The 23053-nt window shown below is 41.0% G+C and overlaps 1 protein-coding gene across 2 annotated transcripts in view; it reads left to right on the forward strand.

Annotated features, from left to right (window-relative positions):
• SLC9A7 (solute carrier family 9 member A7) overlaps positions 1-23053 on the forward strand; it is a 147158-nt gene that overhangs the window by 78328 nt on the left and 45777 nt on the right. For both annotated transcript variants that reach the window (XM_059050611.2, XM_067024134.1), the window contains exons 5-10: positions 1527-1639; positions 18111-18216; positions 18552-18693; positions 19647-19752; positions 20861-20949; positions 21042-21155. In XM_059050611.2, coding sequence (XP_058906594.1) covers positions 1527-1639; positions 18111-18216; positions 18552-18693; positions 19647-19752; positions 20861-20949; positions 21042-21155 — 670 coding nt within the window. The remainder of the gene's footprint in view (positions 1-1526; positions 1640-18110; positions 18217-18551; positions 18694-19646; positions 19753-20860; positions 20950-21041; positions 21156-23053) is intronic.

The raw sequence follows: 23053 nt of genomic DNA on the forward strand, positions 1-23053 counted from the left end.
GGGATAGTAGGTAAAAACTACGGAAATGTGCACTTTAGTTCATTAAAAAAAAATTAGCTGGAAAGCTGGAGATAAAAGCAGGAGACTTTTATGCCACCAAAACAGGAGGGGCTTGGACTTCATCCTTTAAGAGAGACAAGCCATTGAAGAGTGACAGGTTAGATAACTGGTATTGCTGACTATAGGGAAAACGCTACCACGGAGAAGTCTATTGCTCAGCTCTAAGCTTATGATAGAAGGAAATGGAGAGGAAGGTCTAGTTTCAAGAAATATTTAAAAGGTAGGTGAAAGAAGCCTTTGATAAGCAACAAAGAGCAAATCAACTCTGTATCGTAGAATTCCTGTGAGTTGAAATATGGCTGTTTAAGTGTCTGGAACAGTGCCAATGTCTGGCACACAGTAGGCAAGCACTAAGTTATAGCTATTTATTCTCAAAAGGATTCAATTCTGCAAATAGTTCTTGAACTTCTAGCTTTGTCAATCTACTGTTCTAGACACCTAAGGTACAAAGATGAGCAATGATATGGTCTTGACCTTTAAGAATCTTATTATTGGGGGTTAGCTGTAGGGTACAATTAGTCTATTCTGTGGCTGTTTATTTTTGGCATTTTATTCTTTTCAATGCCGTTGCAAATTGGATTTTCTTAATTTCTCTTTATTCTGTGATTGTTTTTATTCCCCTAATCCCTACAGCTGTTACCAACACACACACACACACACACACACACACACACACACACACACACAGATGCACACACACCCTTAATAACATGTACTAGGCCTTTTAACACTCTTCACTCCTCCCAATTTGTCAGCTGTCCTGTAGGAAATGTGCTCTGGCCAAGTTGAAATATTAACTTGGTGGTCCTTCTTGGGCCATATTACATTCTGCACAGTATAAGGAGGGCTGCTGCTGGCCTGCCTAACCCATGCAAAGAGTGAGAAGCCAGGTATGTCAATGGGTACGCCGATATTTTAATGGGATGTTCAAAGAGTTTTGCCTCTCTTCCCTTATTTGAAATAATTATTGGCAGAGAGGGTTGACCAGTTGGATCTTTGTGGCCAACCCATTTTTTTTCTCTCCAGCTTCATCCAGTCCACTCATTTCCATGACTTTAAATGCATTGTCTTAGAATCCTGGGAGTTTTGTAGCAATTCATTACCCATTTTGCAGGGTTCTTTCTCTTCCTTTCTTCCCTACTACCCAGTTGCTTAAAATGCCCTAACTGTTGCCGATTGAGGATCATACTTTATAGTTGTAAACAAGCACAGTTCTTTTAAATGGAGTATTCAGATATTTCAGCAAGATGACATTAACTGCAGACCATTACTTGGTGCCAAAGTCTTATTTGCACGTGTTCCTGGTAAGTGTCCAACCACAGCAGCTGCCCGATGTTGTCACAAACCTCTCTGGAAGTACAGTATTCTAGTACTCCTCTGCTTGCTCATTTGCCAGGTTACTCGATTAGATGGGTTTTCTTTTCTTTTATTTTCCTTCTGACATAGTTTACCTTCCCTTCTTACAGAAATCTCATGTATGGTGTGGTGAAGCTCATGAAGATTGTGGGGCAGCTCTCAGATAAATTTTACTACACGGATTGTCTCTTTTTTGGAGCAGTTATCTCTGCTACTGACCCAGGTATTTGCATATTTGGCCTTATCATTATGATGTTTTGTTATTTAAATCTTTAAAAGTTCAGAGCAATCATTAACTTTCATTAAAGTAGGGAGACTGTAGTATTAACATGGAACAGTGGAGGAAGAGACCAGTAAGTGGTCTAACAGACTTAGATGGCTTTTCTAAGAAGGGTCTGCATTTCCCTTTTCTTCTTCTTCTTCTTCTTATTGTAAAAATAAAATGAAATATAAAATTTACCATCTTAATCATCTTCAGGTGTGCAGTTCAGCAGTGTTGAGTATATTCACATTGTTGTGCAACCAATCTCCAGAATTTTTTCATCTTGCAAAACTGCAACTCTATACCCATTAAGCAACATCTCCCCATCCTTCCCCCACCCCACCCCCCAGTCCTGGGCAACCACCATTCTACTTTCTGTCTCTATGAGTTTGACTACTGTAGATACCTCATATAAGTGGAATCATCAGAAGTTGTCTTTTTGTGTCTGGCTTATTTCATTAGCATAATGTCCTCAAGATTCATCTATGTTGTAACGTGTCAGAATTTCCTTCCTTTTAAACCTGAATAATATTCCATTTTATGAATATACCGCATCTTGTTTATCCATCCATCTGCCAACAAGCACTAGGGTTGCTTCCGCCTGTATTTCCCTTTTGTCTTTCATTTTAGAATGTCTAATTTAGTCATAATATTTACACTTAGACTGTCTTTGTTCTCAGTGTTGTGCTTTTGCATTCTTTTAGGAAACCTATCATTTGGTTTAAATAATACCTTTGCTTAGTAGAAATGCACACCAGTACCTGTAGTGAATGTAATTTAATTTGTAAAGTCCTTTTGTGCGATATTCCTGCACACTGTGATGTTCCTATTCATAAATCTCTTACCTTGTATTTTTCAAGTGTTAGTTGAACCAGTTCTTAAAAGTGGAATTATTATATACCCTTCCTCCTCTGCAGCTCAAAACAAACAGGCTCTCCTCTCCAAGTTGGAACCCATAATTGAATCGGTTCACATAAAGTAGTTACGGCTATTCTTTCCTCTAGTATTAAGTACTGAGAGTGCCATTGCAGGGAAAGAATTTATGGAGAAAGAGCTGATCTTGTTCTTACAGTACAGATGGAAAGATCTTTTCATCGTCTATGATGTTCTCTAACATTCTGGGCAGTAATGATCTCTAAGGTATACAGATTCCCACCATGCCCCACCTCCACTTCACCATGCCTCTTGGGGGTTCCTCTAGATCAGCGCTACCCAGTAGACCTTTCTGTGATGATAGAAGTGTTCTATAGTCTTCCCAATCCTTTATGGTAGCCAGTAGCTACGTGTGGCTATTGAGCACTTGAAATGTGGGATAGTGCAACAGAAGAACTGATTTTTGAACTTTATGCTCAGTAATTTAAGTTTAAATGACTACATGTGGCTAGTGGCTACCGCATTGGTTAGCACAGCTCTAGACAGTTGTGTGGCTCTGAAAAATCTTGATGATCTAAAAACCGTTGATCTCTTTCACTGCCCCCCTATTTTTTAAATATGTTTTTAAAAAAATCCCCCCCCACCTTTTTTTTTTTTGGCCGTACCACAAGGCATGTGGGATCTTAGTTCCCTGACCAGGTATCGAACCCATGCCCCCTGCAGTGGAAGCGTGAAGTCCTAACCACTGGGCCACCAGGGAAGTCCCTCTCACCCCCCTGTTTTCTTACAAACACTCTTAGTAAACTGATACTGAAGACTTGGCTGGTTGAAGCACCCTTGTTTGTGAAAAGAATGTGGGATGTGGAGTTCCAGGTGGTGGTTTGAGTTCTAGCCCTGCCAGTCACTAACCGGGTGGCCTGGGCACACTTTATCTCCTGAGCATCAGTTTCCTCATTTATGAAGTGGGAATAATGGTACCTGTTTCCTATTGTGAAGATTAAATGAGATAATGCATGTAAAGTGTTGAGCATAGCATCGGCTGGTTATGTTGGTCTCTATCAACTTCTTCTGACTCAGGCAGAGATTTCTCTGTTTTGCGTGTGTGTGTGTGTGTGTGTGTGTGTGTGTGTGTGTGTGTGTGTTTAATAACAGGTTACCACTTAACCTCAGCACTGTGAGAAGTAGCTTTATTATTCTAACACTACAATGTCTGTGACATCTCCAAATGTGTGTCTGTTGAGAAATGATTCTATATAAGTTTAAGAAAGGTGTTTAGTGACTCTGAAAATATATTACTAACTATACTCATCTATAACTTTATTACTAACATCTTACTAGTACCACCAATAAGCAAAGGGAAGTTAGTGTAACTTAAGGATTACTGATACTGTTTTCTGAGCCATTAGTGTTGCTTCATTTAATTGGATAGAAAGGCTTCTTTTTCCAGATTATCTTTGTAATTGTTTACTTCACTTTAATGTGTCCATGCTGTGGTAGAAAATAATGGAAGGCATTACCATGGCACACCATTTTTATTTGTCCTGTGAAGATTGGCACAGTAAGGGTTTTATAGAAATGAAAGTTCTAGAAAATTGAAACTTTAAACTTATTAAACATCAGGACATTAACTTTAACTGCTTTTTAATGGAAATCTTTCTGAAATGTAGAATGTTTTTGTAAATTAAAAGTGTTTTACCAGCTTCCTAAAAATCTGTTGTTTAAGAACTTGGGCCATAAAAGAAATAAAAACTTTAAGTGCAGAGTTAGAGGGGAACCATAAGACCAAATTGACTTCTTGTGCCTGGTGCATCAAACAGAAATTCTGGTATTGGGATATGTAGTGGTATTGATGGATATGAAAGAGTAAGAGTCCTTGTCCCTGATTTCACTGTACTTGGCTCTTGTGTTTGGTCTTCCTGTTGATGGGGGCAGCCTGTGCGTGGTATGCTATAGGCTGCTCTGTGACCAATAGCCCTCTCTATTCCATGGTTATGTGTCATGGGTGCCACGTGCCATCTTTGTGGACTGTTAAATGGATCCACAATTCAGGAAAGAAAATATACGTTTCCAACCTGTAGTATTGCTACATTCATAAGCAGCTACCAGAGAAAATGAGCGCCATTCCTTCCTGTGGACCATTATGCAGTGATTCCTCTCACTGTAATCCTGTCACTTTTACACCCCTTGAGTCAATCAGACCCACTCACAGGTTTCAAAAGCTGTGATCTGTGCTGTCAGAGAGTAATTCTCTAGTTGCACCACCCAGGCTGGTCACTCTTTTGCTTAGTCTTTGAGACTGAGTTCAAATCTGCCACCTGCCTGGTTATTCTTCCTTTACTGCTTCAGTCAGTAGCTCCCACAGCTCTTGAGTCAGGTCTATTTTCTACATAACATTACTTGCCGCTTTGTGCTGAGCATTTGCAAGTGCTAAGTACTCTTTAGTACACAGATGGAGTGTTCAGGGAAAGTTAGTTGAAGGAACAAAGTCAGGTTCTTGATTTTTTCCTTCTTTCTCTTTCCACTATTGTTTCATTTTTCCCACTGCTTTTTAGATACCTGTACCAGCAGTCTTCAGTCAGTGAATTGTAATTTCTCAGTCCAAGTCCAGTTGGAAACAACTGTTGTGACCTTGTTCTCTCTGATGGCAAGGGTCCAGCTGGGGGGGGAGCCACTCACCCAGTCTGTCATCCCCTTCCTACCCCCAACCCCCACATCATCTTCTGGTTGTCTGCACCTGTAGTCCTCATCTTGGTTGGGCACAGGTTTGTCCAGGAGGGACATGGCCAACTTCCTGCCTTGCTTTCTAAGGTGATGGGCAGGGAGAATGAGAAATTGAAATTCAGAGCAGCCAAATTCAGACCAGTACAAAGTGTTAATCATTAATTATGCAGAGCTAGTGTTTATTGTCATAAATAAATGAGTCAACTGTACATTATTATTATTATTTTTACTACTGGTACAGTATTTTAGGAAAATAGTGTTTAAAAGTCAAAGGGGCTTTTGAAAATCATGTACTCAAGGCTTCGCTTTACTCTGTCTTTGGACTTTGCTCTGCACTATTGGATGGCTTCCGTTTGCCCCTCCACATTTCCACACTCCCCTTCCCCACTGGGAGGCTGACTGGTATGGAAGATTGCAAAGGTTCCTTTGCCTTCTACTTTCCCATTGGATTTGTCCACGGGGAGAGCACCAATGGGAGACTGGGAGGAGGCTAGACATGCAGGGTTCCTGTGGGCTGGCTGTGTCCCTTGAATAAAGGTCACGGCTCCTGTTGGGTGACCCTCTCCACACAGCTCCTGGTTCTGGCAACCACTCCTTCCCTGGACCCTTTGAGCCTAGGGATGGTATAAAAGCTCCCTGTTTTCAGCCACAGGTACTGCCCTCCCCCTCTCCCGTGCTTTCTACACACTTCTATAAATAATGCCTTTATAAACACTCCTCAAATTACTCATCTGTTTCCTGCCAGAACCCTCGCTGATAAAGTCCTGGGACCCAGGTGTCCTGGGCTGCCAGCCTGTGGTCTGTTCGTTGAGATTAGCCTCCACCAGTCTTGCGTCCCTGAGTGACTGACTGACTGATGTGAACAGAGGCCTCTGGTGCCAACCCCCAGTGGACGTACTGTATGAGTAATAGATAAAATTTCTCTCGGGTTTGACCACTGAGATTTGGGGAAGTTGGTTACAGCAGCAGATAGCAACCCACCGTACAGGGCCTGTTTTCTCATCTCTAAATTGGGAGATATGATACTACTACCTCCCTAAGGTTTTTATGAGGACTAAATGAGATTGTAAAATGTTTAGCATAGTGCCTGCTTCCCAGTAAGACCTTAATAATTGTTATTATTATCATTGTTAATTTTTCTTCAACATTGGGTTCAAAACAAGACAATTCTTGTGTCATATAATGATAAACTAAGAGTAGAGGTTTTGTATTAGTCAGGTTTCTTCAAAGAAACAGAATAAATAGGAGACATATGTGTGTGTGAGGGGGTGAGGGAAAGAGACATATCGATTGATTGACTGCTTGATTGCAAGGAATTGGCTCATGTGATTATGGAGGCTAAGAAGTCTCAAGATCTGCATTGCAAAGGCCTGAGAACCAGGAGAGCCAATGCTGTAGTTCCAGTCTGAGTCCAAAGACAGGCAGAGAAAGTGAATTTTCCCTTACTCTGCCTTTTTGTTCTAGTGAAACCTTCAACAGACCACATGAGTCCCACCCTCATTGAGGGGTGCCATCTGCTTTACTCAGTCTACTGATTCAAAAGTTAATCTCATCCAGAACTTCACAGACACATCCAGAATAATGTTTAATCAAATATCTGGGCACCCCATGGTCCAGTCAAGTTGACAAGTAAAATTAACCATCACAGGTTTTATGTAAGGAGCCACACATATCGTTCATGTAATAAATAATCCAGAAAACAAGAACTTTTTTAGCCTAATCCCTAAAGATTTTTCCTGTTGTGTAACTTGATAAACTGTTTTCAAGGGTGGAAGAAAGAGATTGACCTTGTTTTTGTCTTGTTTTATGCAGATGACATGTCTGTCCTTTAGGAAGTATGCCTGCTGGTGATGCCCCCTGTTGATGTCTGGTTAGCATCTGAAAGCTTAGAGTAGTGGTTTTATTGCCTAGATTTACGATTATCCGGAGCCAGCCTCATGATATAGTTGACATTTTTCAAATCCAAATTATTTTTTGTTTACTCGCAATAAATGAGTTAAACTTTTTGAAAAGAAAGGCGTGATGGGAAGTGGTTTCAGAATCTCCCTTAATCCCTAACAAAAATAGAGAAAGCAAGACAGCAAAAAAGAAAACACAGACTCTACTAGCTGACAGAGTATCTCCATGAATCCCCAGTTATCAACTGGTGGGGTCAAACTACCTGTAGCAGTGAGACTTAGGGATAAGAACAGCAGCTGTGCTGGAGGAAGCAAAGGAAAGAGGGGGCTGCTGGTCATTTTGATTGTCAGGGAACCTAGAAATTTCCCACAAGTATTCACACTCAAAAGGAGGGATCCCCACTGGGAGCAAAGAATTGTATGGTCGTATTGGATAACAGCAGTTAATATTGGGAGGAGGCTTTACAGGCTCTAATGTGTTGGGGAGGGCAAGGAGACTGGAGGAGGTGTGAGGCTGCTGGAGTGACCTGGGCCCTCAGACCTCTCAGGAAATCCCTTGTAGAAGATCTCTCTGCAAGGACAGAGCCACTCCCTAAAAATGACCTGCTCGGACCACAGACTTTGATTGATGGGGCATTAAAGGAGAAAGAAAGCTCAGATAGTAATGGTGGAGGCCAGAGGAAGTAGATCTGAGTATTGGCTACACCTCTGGGTGGCTATGCCTCTGGGCCATATTTTTAATACTTCAATGTAAAACCAGAAGAGGGAGCCCTAGAGCCATGAAACTGGAAAAGCTGTTCTGGGCCTTCTACCCCCTACCCACCTCACTTAATATGGGCAGCAGAAATGGATTGAGGTTGAACTTCATGTAAATATAAGAAAAAATGGGGATAACCCCTATGAATAATAAGGTTACAGATAATGAAGTCATACCAGAAGAAGAGGGTCCCAAAGCAGATGAAACTTTATTAACATTCCAACAGAAGCTAAAGGAAGTTAAGAAAATGATAGAAGTTATAAAAGAACTGTATACATCAGGATTGGAAAATTCAGAAATGAGAGGACTACACAATAGGACATTATGAAAAGAGAGCTGACAGAAAGGAATGGAGGGAGAACCCATGGAGAAAAAGAGATGTAAAGTATTAAAACAATAAATTTGAAAATGGGTTAACCCCAAATGATAGTGTCAAGGAATATACATTGGTGGTCAAACTATAAGGAAATGCAAGGAAATGATTCCTATAAATCAGGTTACTGGTTACTTTTGAGTGAGGGAAGGGGCTTGAGATTGGGATGGAACATATTGTGGGGGGCTTCTGTGGGGGTTGGCAACGTTCCATTTTTTGAACTGGATGATGGTTACAAGAGTGGTTGGCTTATAATAGTGCTAAATATTTGTTTGGTTTTGTTTTCTAATAGTATCAGTTAGTAATGCATTTGGCTGCAAATAACAGAAAAATCTGGCTAATACTAGCTTAAACAGAGAGCTATTTAACTTGGCTAACGGCTCCGAGCTTGTGCCATGGCTGCCACTACAATCAGGCATCCAGGCACTCAGTCTTTGTAGGGCATTACCCTTGGGTTTCAGACACACCTTAGTTGCCCCATGGAGGCAAGATGACTGCACTGCTTCCAGTCTCCACCCCCTTCCAGGCAGCAAAAGTTGCACTCACCGCAAGGGAAGCTGAAGAAGTGAGTTTAGTTTTTCAGGTCCTTATGGCAGAAACTAACAAAGCAGAAGGTAGTTTTGTGTGAGTGTTGAAAGAGAACCCCGCCTGCATGTACACATTTAGAGCAGTGGTTCTCAACCGGGGGTGATTCTGCGCCCATACCCCTCCCTCCCACCCCCCCGCCCAGCAGACATTTGGCCATGTCTGGAGACATTTTTAGTTGTCACAACTTGGCAGGGGAGAATGTGCAGTGCTACGGGTATCTTGTGGGTAGAGGTCAGGGATGCTGCTAAACTGTCTTACGATGCACAAGACAAGCCCCCACGACAGAGTTATATGGCCCCGAATATCAGTAGAACTGAAGATGAGAAACTCCAAAGCCCTTTCAAGTGGGTCCATAAAGTCAAAACTGATTTAATAATAATAGTAGTACATCATTTGTCTTTTTTACTTACGTTCTTTCACAAGTGTACCATTGAGTGGAGTTTTCCAGGGGCTATATAATGTGTGATACTGACTCTCTGTTGATTGAATGCAGAAACAGATATGAGAACCATCTATCTTCCATTACTTCAGATGTTAAAAAGATCTGAGAAAATGTAAAACAGTGGCTCTCTTCTCACTATTTTTTTTGTTTTGGAAAATATAATTATTTTTCATTAAAAATATGTCAACATATAATGGTTTTACTAGTAATTTAAATGAATAAATATTTAATTTTTTGTTTTATTCAATATTGATACCTATAGCCCACAAAACTAAAACTCTTTGGGGCCTCAGAATTTTCTAAGGGTGTAAAGAAGTCCTGAGATCAAAAGTATAAGAGCTGCTGGTCTGGAAAATAGCTGATTTTTTTTTAATTTTTAAATTTAATTTAATCTTTTTATACAGCAGGTCCTTATTAGTCATCAATTTTATACACATCAGTGTATACATGTCAGTCCCAACTGCCCAATTCATCACACCACCATCCCCACCCCCCTGCCGCTTTCCCCCCTTGGTGTCCATACATTTGTTTTCTACATCTGTGTCTCAATTTCTGCCCTGCAAACCAGTTCATCTGTACCATTTTCTAGGTTCCACATATATGCGTTAATATACGATAGTTGTTTTTCTCTTTCTGACTTACTTCACTCTGTATGACAGACTCTAGGTCCATCCACGTCTCAACAAATGACCCAATTTCGTTCCTTTTTATGGCTGAGTAATATTCCATTGTATATATGTACCACACCTTCTTCATCCATTCGTCTGTCAATGGACATTTAGGTTGCTTCCATGACCTGGCTATTGTAAATAGTGCTGCAATGAACATTGGGGTGCATGTGTCTTTTTGAATTATGGTTTTCCCTGGGTATACGCCCAGTAGTGGGATTGCTGGATCATACGGTAATTCTATTTTTAGTTTTTTAAGGAATCTCCGTACTGTTCTCCATAGTGGCTGTATCAACTTACATTCCCACCAACAGTGCAAGAGGGTTCCCTTTTCTCCACACCCTCTCCAGCATTTGTTGTTTGTAGATTTTCTGATGATGCCCATTTTAACTGGTGTGAGGTGATACCTCATTGTAGTTTTGATTTGCATTTCTCTAATAATTAGTTATATTGAGCAGCTTTTCATGTGCTTCTTGGCCACCTGTATGTCTTCTTTGGAGAAATGTCTGTTTAGATCTTATGCCCATTTTTGGATTGGGTTGTTGTTTTCATATTGAGCTGTATGAGCTGTTTATATATTTTGGAGATTAATCCTTTGTCCATTGATTCGTCTGCAAATATTTTCTCCCATTCTGAGGGTTGTCTTTTTGTCTTGTTTATGGTTTCCTTTGCTGTGCAAAAGCTTTGAAGTTTCATTAGGTCCCATTTGTTTATTTTTGTTTTTATTTCCATTTCTCTAGGAGGTGGGTCAGAAAAGATCTTGCTGTAATTTATGTCAGAGTGCTCTTCCTGTGTTTTCCTCTAAGAGTTTTATAGTGTCCAGTCTTACATTTAGGTCTCTAATCCATTTTGAGTTTATTTTTGTGTATGGTGTTAGGGAGTGTTCTGATTTCATTCTTTTACATGTAGATGTCCAGTTTTCCCAGCACCACTTATTGAAGAGGCTGTCTTTTCTCCACTGTATATTCTTGCCTTCTTTATCAAAGATAAGGTGACCATATGTGTGTGGGTTTATCTCTAGGCTTTCTATCCTGTTTCATTGATCTATATTTCTGTTTTTGTGCCAGTGCCATACTGTCTTGATTACTGTAGCTTTGTAGTATAGTCTGAAGTCAGGGAGTCTGATACCTCCAGCTCCGTTTTTTTCCCTCAAGACTGCTTTGGCTATTCGGAGTCTTTTGTGTCTCCATACAAATTTTAAGATTTTTTGATCTAGTTCTGTGAAAAATGCCATTCGTAATTTGATAGGGATTGCATTGAATCTGTAGATTGCTTTAGGTAGTATAGTCATTTTCACAATATTGATTCTTCCAATCCAAGAGCATGGTATACCTCTCCATCTGTTGGTATCATCTTTAATTTCTTTCATAAGTGTCTTATAGTTTTCTGCATACAGGTATTTTGTCTCACTAGGTAGGTTTATTCCTAGATATTTTAGTCTTTTTGTTGCAATGGTAAATGGGAGTGTTTTCTTAATTTCATTTTCAGATTTTTCATCATTAGTGTATAGGAATGCAAGAGATTTCTGTGCATTAATTTTGTATCCTTCAACTTTACCAAATTCATTGATTAGCTTTAGTAGTTTTCTGGTGGCATCTTTAGGATACTCTATGTACAGTATCATGTCATCTGCAAGCAGTGATAGTTTTACTTCTTCTTTTCCAATTTGTATTCCTTTTATTTCTTTTTCTTCTCTGATTGCTGTGGCTAGGACTTCCAAAACTATGTTGAATAATAGTGGTGAGAGTGGACATCCTTGTCTTCTTCCTGATCTTAGAGGAAATGCTTTCAGTTTTTCACCATTGAGAATGATGTTTGCTGTGGGTTTGTCATATATGGCCTTTATTATGTTGAGGTAGGTTCCCTCTATGCCCACTTTCTGGAGAGTTTTTATCATAAATTGGTGTTGAAATTTGTCTTGTCATAAGCTTTTTCTGCATCTATTGAGATGATCATATGGTTTTTATTCTTCAATTTGTTAATATGGTGTATCACAGTGATTGATTTGCATATATTGAAGAATCCTTGCATTCCTGGGATAAATCTCACTTGATCATGGTGTATGATCCTTTTAATGTGTTGTTGGATTCTGATTGTTAGTATTTTGTTGAGGCTTTTTGCATCTATATTCATCAGTGATTTTGGTCTGTAATGTTTTTTTTTTTGTAGTATCTTTGTCTGGTTTTTGTATCAGGGTGATGGTGGCCTCATAGAATGAGTTTGGGAGTGTCCCTTCCTCCTCAATTTTTTGGAAGAGTTTGAGAAGGATGGGTGTTAGCTCTTCTCTAAATGTTTGATATAATTCACCTGTGAAGCCATCCGGTCCTGGACTTTTATTTGTTGGAAGATTTTTTTTTTTTGGCGGTACACGGGCCTCTCACTGTTGTGGCCTCTCCCATTGCGGAGCACAGGCTCCGGACGCACAGGCTCAGCAGCCATGGCTTATGGGCCTAGCTGCTCCATGGTATGTGGGATCTTTCTGGACAGGGGCACGAACCCATATCCCCTGCATCAGCAGGCAGACTCTCACAACTGCGCCACCAGGGAAGCCTCCTGTTTTGTTTTTTTGTTTGTTTGTTTGTTTTGTTCGAAGATTTTTAATCACAGTTTCATTTTCATTACTTGTGATTGGTCTATTCATATTTTCTATTTCTTCCTGGTTTACTCCTGGAAGATTATACCTTTCTAAGAATTTCTCCATTTCTTCCAGGTTGGCCATTTTATTGGCATAGAGTTGCTTGTAGCAGTCTCATAGGATGCTTTGTATTTCTGCAGTGTCTGTTGTAACTTCTCCTTTTTCATGTCTAATTTTATTGATTTGAGTCCTCTCCCTCTTTTTCTTGATGAGTCCAGCTAATGGTTTATCAGTTTTGTTTATCTACTCAAACAACCAGCTTTTAGTTTTATTGATCTTTGCTATTGTTTTCTTTGTTTCTATTTCGTTTATTTCTGCTCTGATGTTTATGTTTTCTTTCCTTATACTAACTTGGAGTTTTGTTTTTTCTTCTTTCTCTAGTTCCTTTAGGTGTAAGGTTATATTGTTTATTTGAGATTTTGATTCTTTCTCGAGGTAGGCTTGTATTGCTATAAACTCCCCTCTTAGAACTGCTTTTGCTGCATCCCATAGGTTTTGGATTGTCGTGTTTTCATTGTCATTTGTCTCCAGGTATTTTTTGATTTCCTCTTTGATTTCTTCAGTGATCTCTTGGTTATTTAGTAACGTATTGTTTAGCCTCCATGTGTTTGTGTGTTTTACGTTTTTTTCCCTGTAATTCATTTCTAATTTCATAGCGTTGTGGTTAGAAAAGATGCTTGATATGATTTCAGTTTTTTAAAATTTACTGTGACTTGGGCTTCCCTGGTGGCACAGTGGTTGAGAGTCCGCCTGCTGATGCAGGGGACACGGGTTCGTGCCCCAGCCCGGGAAGGTCCCACATGCCGAGGAGTGGTTAGGCCCGTGAGCCATGGCTGCTGAGCCTGCGTGTCTGGAGCCTGTGCTCCACAACGGGAGAGGCCACAACAGTAAGAGGCCTGCATACTGCAAAAAAAAAAAAAAAATTTACTATGGTTTGATTTGTGACCCAAGATGTGATTTATCCTGGAAAATGTTCCATGTGCACTTGAGAAGAAAGTGTAATCTGCTGTTTTTGGATGGAATGTCCTATAAATATCAATTAAATCTATCTAGTCTATTGTGTCATTTAAAGCTTCTGGTTCCTTATTTATTTTCATTTTGGGTGATCTGTCCATTGGTGTAAGTGAGGTGTTAAAGTTCCCCACTATTATTGTGTTACTGTTGATTTCCTCTTTTATAGCTGTTAGCAGTTACCTTATGTATTGTGCTGTTCCTATGTTGGGTGCATATATATTTATAATTGTATATCTTCTTCTTGGATTGATCCCTTGATGGTTATGTAGTGTCCTTCCTTGTCTCTTGTAACATTATTTTAAAGTCTATTTTATATGATATGAGTATTGCTACTCCAGCTTTCTTTTGATTTCCATTTGCATGGAATATCTTTTTCCATCCCCTCACTTTCAGACTGTATGTGTCCCTAGGTCTGAAGTGGGTCCCTTGTAGACAGCATATATAGGGGTCTTGTTTTTGTATCCATTCAGCCAGTCTGTGTCTTTTGGTTGGAGCATTTAATCCATTCATGTTAAGGTAATTATTGATATGTATGTTCCTATTACCATTTTCTTAAATTGTTTTGTGTTTGTTTTTGTAGGTCCTTTTCTTCTCTTGTGTTTCCCACTTAGAGAAGTTCCTTTACCATTTGTTGTAGAGCTGGTTTGGTGGTGCTGAATTCTCTTAGCTTTTGCTTGTTTGTAAAGCTTTTGATTTCTCCTTCAAAGCTGAATGAGATCCTTTCTGGGTAGAGTAATCTTGGTTGTAGGTTCTTCCCTTTCATCACTTTAAGTATATCATGCCACTCCCTTCTGGCTTGTAGAGTTTCTGCTGAGAAATCAGCTGTTAACCTTATGGGAGTTCCCTTGTATGTTATTTGTCATTTTCCCCTTACTGCTTTCAATAATTTTTCTTTGTCTTTAATTTTTGCCAGTTTGATTACTATATGTCTTGGTGTGTTTCTCCTTGGGTTTATCCTGTATGGGACTCTCTGTGCTTCCTGGACTTGTGTGGCTACTTCCTTTCCCATGTTAGGGAAGTTTTCCACTATAATCTCTTCAAATATTTTTCCGGGTCCTTTCTCTTTCTCTTCTCCTTCTGGGACCCCTATATTGTGAATGTTGTTGCGTTTAATGTTGTCCCAGAGGTCTCTTAGGCTGTTTTCATTCCTTTTCCTTCTTTTTTTCTTTATTCTGTTCTGCAGCAGTGAATTCCACCATTCTGTCTTTCAGGTCACTTATCCGTTCTTCTGCCTCAGTTATTCCGCTTTTGATTCCTTCTAGTGTAGTCTTCATTTCAGTTATTGTATTGTTCATCTCTTTTTGTTTGTTCTTTAATTCTTCTAGGTCTTTGTTAAACATTTCTTGCATCTTCTTGATCATTGCCTCCATTCTTTTTCCGAGGTCCTGGATCATCTTTACTATCATTCTGAATTCTTTTTCTGGAAGGTTGCCTATCTCCACTTCATTTAGTTGATTTTCTGGGGTTTTACCTTGTTCCTTCATCTGGTACTTAGCCCTCTGTGTTTTCATCTTGTCTATCTTTCTGTGAATGTGGTTTTTGTTCCCCAGGCTGCAGGATTGTAGTTCTTCTTGCTTCTGCTGTCTGCCCTCTGGTGGATGAGGCTATCTAAGATGCTTGTGCAAGTTTCCTGATGGGAGGAACTGGTGGTGGGTAGAGCAGACTGTTGCTCAGTGGGCAGAGCTCAGTAAAACTTTATAATCTTCTTGACTGCTGATGGGTGGGGCTGGGTTCCCTCCCTGTTGGTTGTTTGGCCTGAGGCAACCCAACACTGGAGCCTACCCGGGCTCTTTGGTGGGGCTAATGGCAGACTCTGGGAGGGCTCACGCCAAGGAGTACTTCCCAGAACTTCTGCTGCAAATGTCCTTGTCCCCATAGTGAGCCACAGCCACCCCCCACCTCTGCAGGAGACCCTCCAACACTAGCAGGTAGGTCTGGTTCAGTCTCCTATGGGGTCACTGCTCCTTCCCCTGAGTCCCAATGTGCACATTACTTTGTGTGTGCCCTCCAAGAGTGGAGTCTCTGTCTCCCTCAATCCTGTCGAAGTCCTGCAATCAAATCCCACTAGCCTTCAAAGTCTGATTCTCTAGGAATTCCTCCTCCTGTTGCTGGACCCCCAGGTTGGGAAGCCTGACGTGGGGCTCAGAACCTTCACTTCAGTGGGTGGACTTCTGTGGTATAAGTGCTCTCCAGTCTGTGAGTCAGCCACCCAGCAGTTACGGGATTTGATTTTACTGTGATTGCGCCCCTCCTACCATCTCACTGTGGCTTCTCCTTTGTCTTTGGAGTATCTTTTTTGGTGAGTTCCAGTGTCTTCCTGTCGATGATTGTCCAGCAGCTAGTTGTGATTCTGGTGTTCTCGCAAGAGGGAGTGAGAGCACATCCTTCTACTCCGCCATCTTGGTTCCTAATCGAAAATAGCTGATTTTTAATTGTCTGTGAAATGTGAAAACTGTGAGAGGTGTAATTATCTATACTCTGTTATAAATGAAGACTTTCATTATTTCATAATCCTTTATTAAACCTTCACTGTGCCCTGACCCTATGCTGGAGCACAGTGATTGATAAAATAGGGTTTGTATTTCCATGTTCTTTCTTTTTATTCCTGGTGGTCATTAACAGACATTTAAAGAGAAATTGATTTTGTTAGCTCTAAACTCAAACTTGAATGACCAGAAATAGGCATTTTCCCCCCATTATGTTTTTTTTCATTTTTAATTAGAAAATTTTTAATTAGTGTAGTTAATATGTAATGTTACATTAGTTTTAGGTGTACAGCAAAGTATTATGTTATTTTTTTCCAGATTATATTCTTTTTTTAACATCTTTATTGGAGTATAAATGCTTTACAATGGTGTGTTAGTTTCTGCTTTATAACAAAGTGAATCAGTTATACATATACATATGTTCCCATATCTCTTCCCTCTTGCGTCTCCCTCCCTCCCACCCTCCCTATCCCACCCCTCTAGGTGGTCACAAAGCACTGAGCTGATCTCCCTGTGCCATGCGGCTGCTTCCCACTAGCTATCTATTTTACGTTTGGTAGTGTATATATGTCCATGCCACTCTCTCACTTCGTCACAGCTTACCCTTCCCCCTCCCCATATCCTCAAGTCCATTCTCTTGTATTAGAGATTTTTGAATAAACTTGTTAATTTATCTTTTGGATCTTAAAAGGTGTAAGTCTGGGCCGATGACAAATTACCAGGAAATTAAACCTGCCCTTTAATCTTCTAGTTTGGGCGCATGGCAGAGCCAGCTAGCACCAAGATTACATGCTCTTCAGATCCCCAGCGAGCCCAGGGGGATCTTTCCATGTGCAGAGTCCTTTTTCCAATGCTTTAACACTAAGATTTTGAGATAAAAATGGTGCTTATGGGACTTCCCTGGTGGCGCAGTGGTTAAGCATCTGCCTGCCAATGCAGGGGACATGGGTTCGATCCCTGGTCCAGGAAGATCCCACATGCCACGGAGCAACTAAGCCTGTGCGCCACAACTACTGAGCCTGCGCACCTAGAGCCCATGCTCCGCAACAAGAGAAGCCACCACAATGAGAAGCCTGTGCACCGCAATGAAGAGTAGTCCCTGCTCACCACAACTAGAGAAAGCCCACACGCAGCAGCAAAGACCCAACACAGCCAAAAATAAATTAATTAATTTAAAAAAATAAAAAATAAAATAAAATAGGGTTTCTTTGCAGCAACATGGATGAACCTAGAGACTATCACACTAAATGAAGTAAGTCAGAAAGAGAAAGACAAACCCCATATGATATCACTTATATTTGGAATCTAAAATATGACGTGAACGAACCTATCTACGAAACAGAAAGAGACCCATAGACGTAGAGAACAGACTTGTGGTTGCCAAAGGAGAGGAGGGTGGGGGAGGGATGGAGTGGGAGATTTGGATTAGCAGATGCGAACTGTTATATATATCAATAAAATGGATAAACTAGCACAGGGAACTATATTCAGTATCTGTGATAAACCATAATGGAAAAGAATACGAAAAAGAATGTGTATGTGTGTGTGTGTGTATTCATATATCACTTTGCTGTAACCTGAAACTAATACAACTTTGTAAATCAACTATACTTCAATAAAATAAAAAATAAAATAGGGTTTCTGCCTTCAAAGAGAGTTCACCCCACCAGTAGAGCCAAGTCACATTAATTGTGATTATTTTTTAAGTTCTGTAATAGAAGTGTTTTCAAAGTGCGATGGGATTACAGTTGAGAGCACAGTGTTATTAGAATCAAGCATCATATCACTCCTCATTAAGATTAGGAAGATTGCCATTTTCATTTCTGCCATAGACAGATGACCCATCTTTGACTCCCTTACTGTCTTCCAAACCACCCTGTCCCACCAAAGATAAGAATTTGCTTCTATGAATTTTGTTATCAATGGCTTAAAGTCAGAAACCGCAACTAATTTGTATGCTTTTGGCCCATGTTTTAGTGACTGTGCTGGCGATATTTAATGAATTGCATGCAGATGTGGACCTTTACGCACTTCTGTTTGGAGAAAGTGTCCTAAATGATGCTGTTGCCATTGTACTGTCCTCGTAAGTAACAATATTTCTGCCTGGGAGGAGAGACTCTGGCTTCCTGAATGCTCTGGGCTAAAATCAGAGGCCCATCTTAAAAGTGTTCAATTTTGAATTGGGTGCTCTTCTAAATGAGGTTTATCATCGACTTAGTTGATAAAGGTATGTTGCTTTGTCCAGTTGGCAGCAGTTGGAATGCCGATACCATCATAACATGGTGACTGCAGATTAACTTAAATGAATACATCATGGGGAGTGCTCTGCGGAGTGTAGATACCTATGTTTGTCGATATTTGTCAGTGCCATGGTGTAAAACCAGCTTAGTGTTTTTTAACTCTCTCTTTAAACTCCAGGTCTATTGTTGCCTACCAGCCAGCGGGGCTGAACACTCACGCCTTTGATGCTGCTGCCTTTTTTAAGTCAGTTGGCATTTTTCTAGGTATATTTAGTGGCTCTTTTACCATGGGAGCTGTGACTGGTGTTGTGACTGCTCTAATATCCTTTTTATAGTTTCTGCCCCTGCCTAAGTATGACTGTGTGACATTGCACTTGGGAAAAGAAAGTTCTCAGTTCTTCCTTTCAGAAATGAATCTTAAATTAATTATTCCACTGGGAGCTGGGGGCTCCTGAAATGTCACCCTTTGGTGAAACATGACAGTCGATGGCCTAGCTAAGAGTTTGAGAAAATGTTTGAGAGTGTAGCTCTTGGCTTAGCTCTGTCCTCACCTTTGTGTTTTCTGTCCTTCCTATAAACCTGTTGGAGATAGGAGCTTGGGGGAAGCGTCAGATTTTGGGGGGTGGGGTGGGGTGGGGTGGAAAGCCAGGAGGAGGCTGGGAATCAGGGACCATCTTGCAGGAGGCTGGGAGGAAGCAGTTTGTGAAGTACTTTAGCCCCAGCCTGACTGCTTTTGTCCACTGTTCCAGGCCATATGGGGCTAACGTGGCCATAACTAACTAGCCAGGGACTATCTGGGGGAATTACAGCAAGGTGGCCTTCCTTAAGCCAAGGACTGCACAATATTGACTTAAAAGCCAGCCAACCAACAAACCAACCAACATAAAAGCAAAGTGCAGAATGAGTAGGCAAGCCTTCCACAGGTTAAGATTTAACCATTTTAAGTGTACAATTCAGTGGCCTTAGGTGCATCCACAGTGTTGTGTAACTATTCCCACTATTTCCCGAACCTTCTTCATCATCCCCAACAGAAAGTGTGTGCCCATTAAACAATATGATCCCTATATCCTCCCCTCTCCCAGCCCTTGGAAACCTCTATTCTACTGGGAAGCTTCATTTTCTTTACTTTGAAAACCAAGCAGCAGCTCTGGGGCCCCAAAGGAAGAGCTGAAGGGAAAGGGTAGCCCTTAGGGAGGGGTCCTGGGCTAAGAGAGTGTGGTTCTCGGTGACCCTGATGCTTGTTGCTGGAGACAGTTCCTTGACAGGAGCTGACGTGACCAAGTTTACCAAGCTGCACTGCTTCCCCCTGCTGGAGACGGCGCTCTTCTTCCTGATGTCATGGAGCACCTTCCTCTTGGCAGAAGCCTGTGGGTTTACCGGTGAGCAAGGCTGGTGTTCTGCCTTATGAATAATTTAGTTTCCCAGAGCTACATATCTTTTAAAGAATAAGCTTTATTGTTTCAAACTCAGTTACATCTTTGAGTACTCATTCTAACTATAAGTAGATACTTAGCTGCAAAAGTTGCTGTATATATTAACACCTTATTTGTATCCTCCCCTGGATTGCTTCGTTATTTTACAAACAGTAGCGATGACAAGCAAAATATATGTCCTTTTAATGGTAATTTTGCTTCTACTCAGATGAGTGTGAACACAGTTTTCCCTTGTTTTGTTTCTGGTCTGTTTAATCATTGCTTTTCAATACTGTATTTTTACGGTGCCCACTTCATAGATTATTAGTGTGAGTGATCATGTGGTTTTAGTTCCTCACATTCTCTCATTAAAAAAAATAAATCATTGGATTTTTCTATTAGAGAACTCAAATACAGTTACTATACATAATCCAGGTAATTCGGAAGTCCTTTTTATCGTCCTTTCAAAATATTGCAGCATATCTTTATATGCCTCACTTCCTTTAAAACTTGACAATCATCTGTAAATATATAGGCAAAGTCCCAGGTGTGTTAATTGTCTTACCCAACAAAATAGTCACCGTTAACCAGAAATCTAGATGATCAGGGCCAGGATAATTGGACTAGCACTCTGGATCCATTTTGTCTGAAGCTCTGGACCATGCACTAATATAAAGCATTGGTTTGAAATTAAATTCTTTCATTCAGTGAACAGAGAGGAATATGACGAAAGTGTGTGATGGGGGCACACTTCACAGTCTCTTTGAGGGAATGAATGCTAAACGCCACATAGAGATGGCCAATTCAGTAGGAGTTTAGAAGAGGGGAGAGAATGCTCTTAAAACTGGAACAAGGGGGAAATCAGGGGCCTTGTCTTTGAAGGAGGGCAGGGTTGGGAGAAGCAAAGATTGATATGAGAAGTGTGGGTAGCGGCAGCTTTCAGTAATAGGAAATTTTCAAAAACTTTCAGGAAGTTGGATATGCTGGGCTTGCCTACCTTAACTTTTTGTTTCAGGGAGGATTTTTTTCTGCTTTTTTTCCCTCCATTGATTTTTTTTTTTAACTCTCTTGCCAGGCGTTGTAGCTGTCCTTTTCTGTGGAATCACACAAGCTCATTACACCTACAACAATCTGTCGGTGGAATCAAGAAGTCGAACGAAGCAGGTGAGGGAGAGGCCTGTGTCCCCACAAGTGACCTGCGAATACAAGGGAGGGGACCCACAGGGTTTACGGCTTCCCTTTCCCTTTTCATGCAGCTCTTTGAGGTGTTACACTTCCTGGCAGAGAACTTCATCTTCTCCTACATGGGCCTAGCGCTGTTTACCTTCCAGAAGCACGTTTTCAGCCCCGTTTTCATCATTGGAGCTTTTGTATCCTTTTTTGGTTCCCCCATTTTCTACACGGAAAGAAGACCACTGCTGCAGAAGCTGTAACAACAATAATTTCTGGTTTGGCGGGGAGGTGACTGAGCCAGCACTGGTTCATGGTGTTTTTATGATGAGAAAAAGAAGGCTTAAGTGGTAAATATAAAGCTAAGTGTATTTGATTTCAAGGACCAGTGTTGATTCTAGGGTTGCCCTTTCTGCATTTTCTGTGTAAGGTGGCCTTTCTGTTACACTGGTGATTGGCAGGTGGTAGTTTGTTTTTTAAAGCACCCTTCCTGGCAGAGCTAAAAATTGGCAACCCGTATCAGTCCCCAAAATTGTTTTTTTCTCATTGCCACGTGAATTCCAATCCAGGAGGTTCCCCGTTTGGAAGAACTGAAGGTTCTGTGTCTCTTGCTCTCAGCTGCACATGTTGCAATCAGCCCTTCCTCTCGCTGCCCAGGGCAGCCTGCAGGCAGTGTGCATGCTTTCACCCAAGCTTCCGTATGGTGACCCTTTTCTTTAATGCAAAAAAAAAAAAAAAAAAAAAAAGAAAGAAATGGAGAGGAAGGGAAGATGAAATGGAGAAATACTAAGTTCTTTGATTTAGTCCCATCGTGAGAGCAGTTTTTGGAAGAGAGACACAGTTTTGGGGGTTGGCTCCTCTCAAGTGAGGAGAGATATGAATGCCCAGCAGTACGTGGACAGCTGAGGGCTTTGCTCAGTTGGCCTCAGATCCTATTGTTTTCATTACAGTGAACTCTTCTGGGCCTTGGAACTATAGCAGTTCAGCTCAGCCTGGTGTTCCAAATTCTGAGCAGGAGTCCACTATTGCTGGTTATTCCCTTTTGCCTTTTCTGAGGTCTCATGGGTATCCTTAGATCTTGGGATGCTGGCCCCCCAAAAAGGAGTATTTTTCTCTTCTGGACTTCTCATTTATTGTGCAGGTATAAATGATACTCACCAAGCAGCTAGAGAGCGACAGTGGCCTAATGCCATGCCAGAATCCTGCCAGTTAGAGTATTATCTGCTTCAGCTGGGGCTCATTTCTTAGATTTACACACTCAACAGACCAAGAGCTAAAGATCCAGTGGATCAGTGTTTTTATTCTTAAGAAAGACCTGGCATGTCATTTTGATTTGTATTCTTAGCACGGCATCCTGTGAGAGATAGTGAGAGTGCTGCCTTGTTTACAGCGCGGGAGCCTTGTTCAAGGGGGAGCCGGGGCCTCTGTGAATCCTGAAAGCTGCTTCCACTTGCGGACTTACGCAAGTGGGACTTACTTACCTGGGATAGAATGTTATAAGCATGACCTTTTTCCTTCTGTTATAAAGAAAACAAAACAATAGCAAAAAAGGAAAAAAAAAGAGAGCGATAAGAGAAGAAAAGTAGTTAGTATTTTATCCTAGAGAAGGCAGAAGACAGTCCCGCCCTCACTTCTGTCTGAAACAGCTGCAGCTCCGGCAGCTGGTGGAAACGGAAGCTCCCTGTTCTTCTGGCTCCCACAGTGGTTTCCTCCTATGACCAGGGCAGTGTGCATCTCTCTGCTGGGCTCTGTTCTAAACTCAGCAAGTGACGAATGACCGGTTTCCCTGAATTCTTTGGTTTGCACAGTAAGAGTTCCTCTTCCACACTCCTCCGTTTCCATCTCTTACCTCCCCAAAGATATGTTAGCCACTTAGGCAGAGAAATCTCCCCAGGCTGATCCTCGTGAGGAATATGAATATGTCTTCATGGTAGGAATACTGTAAGTTTCCCTACCTCTTATTTGTAGGATCTTCCTGGTCATACAAACCCCTGATGTTTACTTCCAACCAAAGCTTACGAGCTCTCCCAGCAAGCTTTCTCTTTATAGTTTGACTCAGGGGTTAGTAATTTTTTCTTCTTGTGATTTTTTTTTCTTC

This window comes from Kogia breviceps, chromosome X, assembly GCF_026419965.1.
Source record: "Kogia breviceps isolate mKogBre1 chromosome X, mKogBre1 haplotype 1, whole genome shotgun sequence".
Taxonomy (NCBI): Eukaryota; Metazoa; Chordata; class Mammalia; order Artiodactyla; family Physeteridae; genus Kogia; species Kogia breviceps.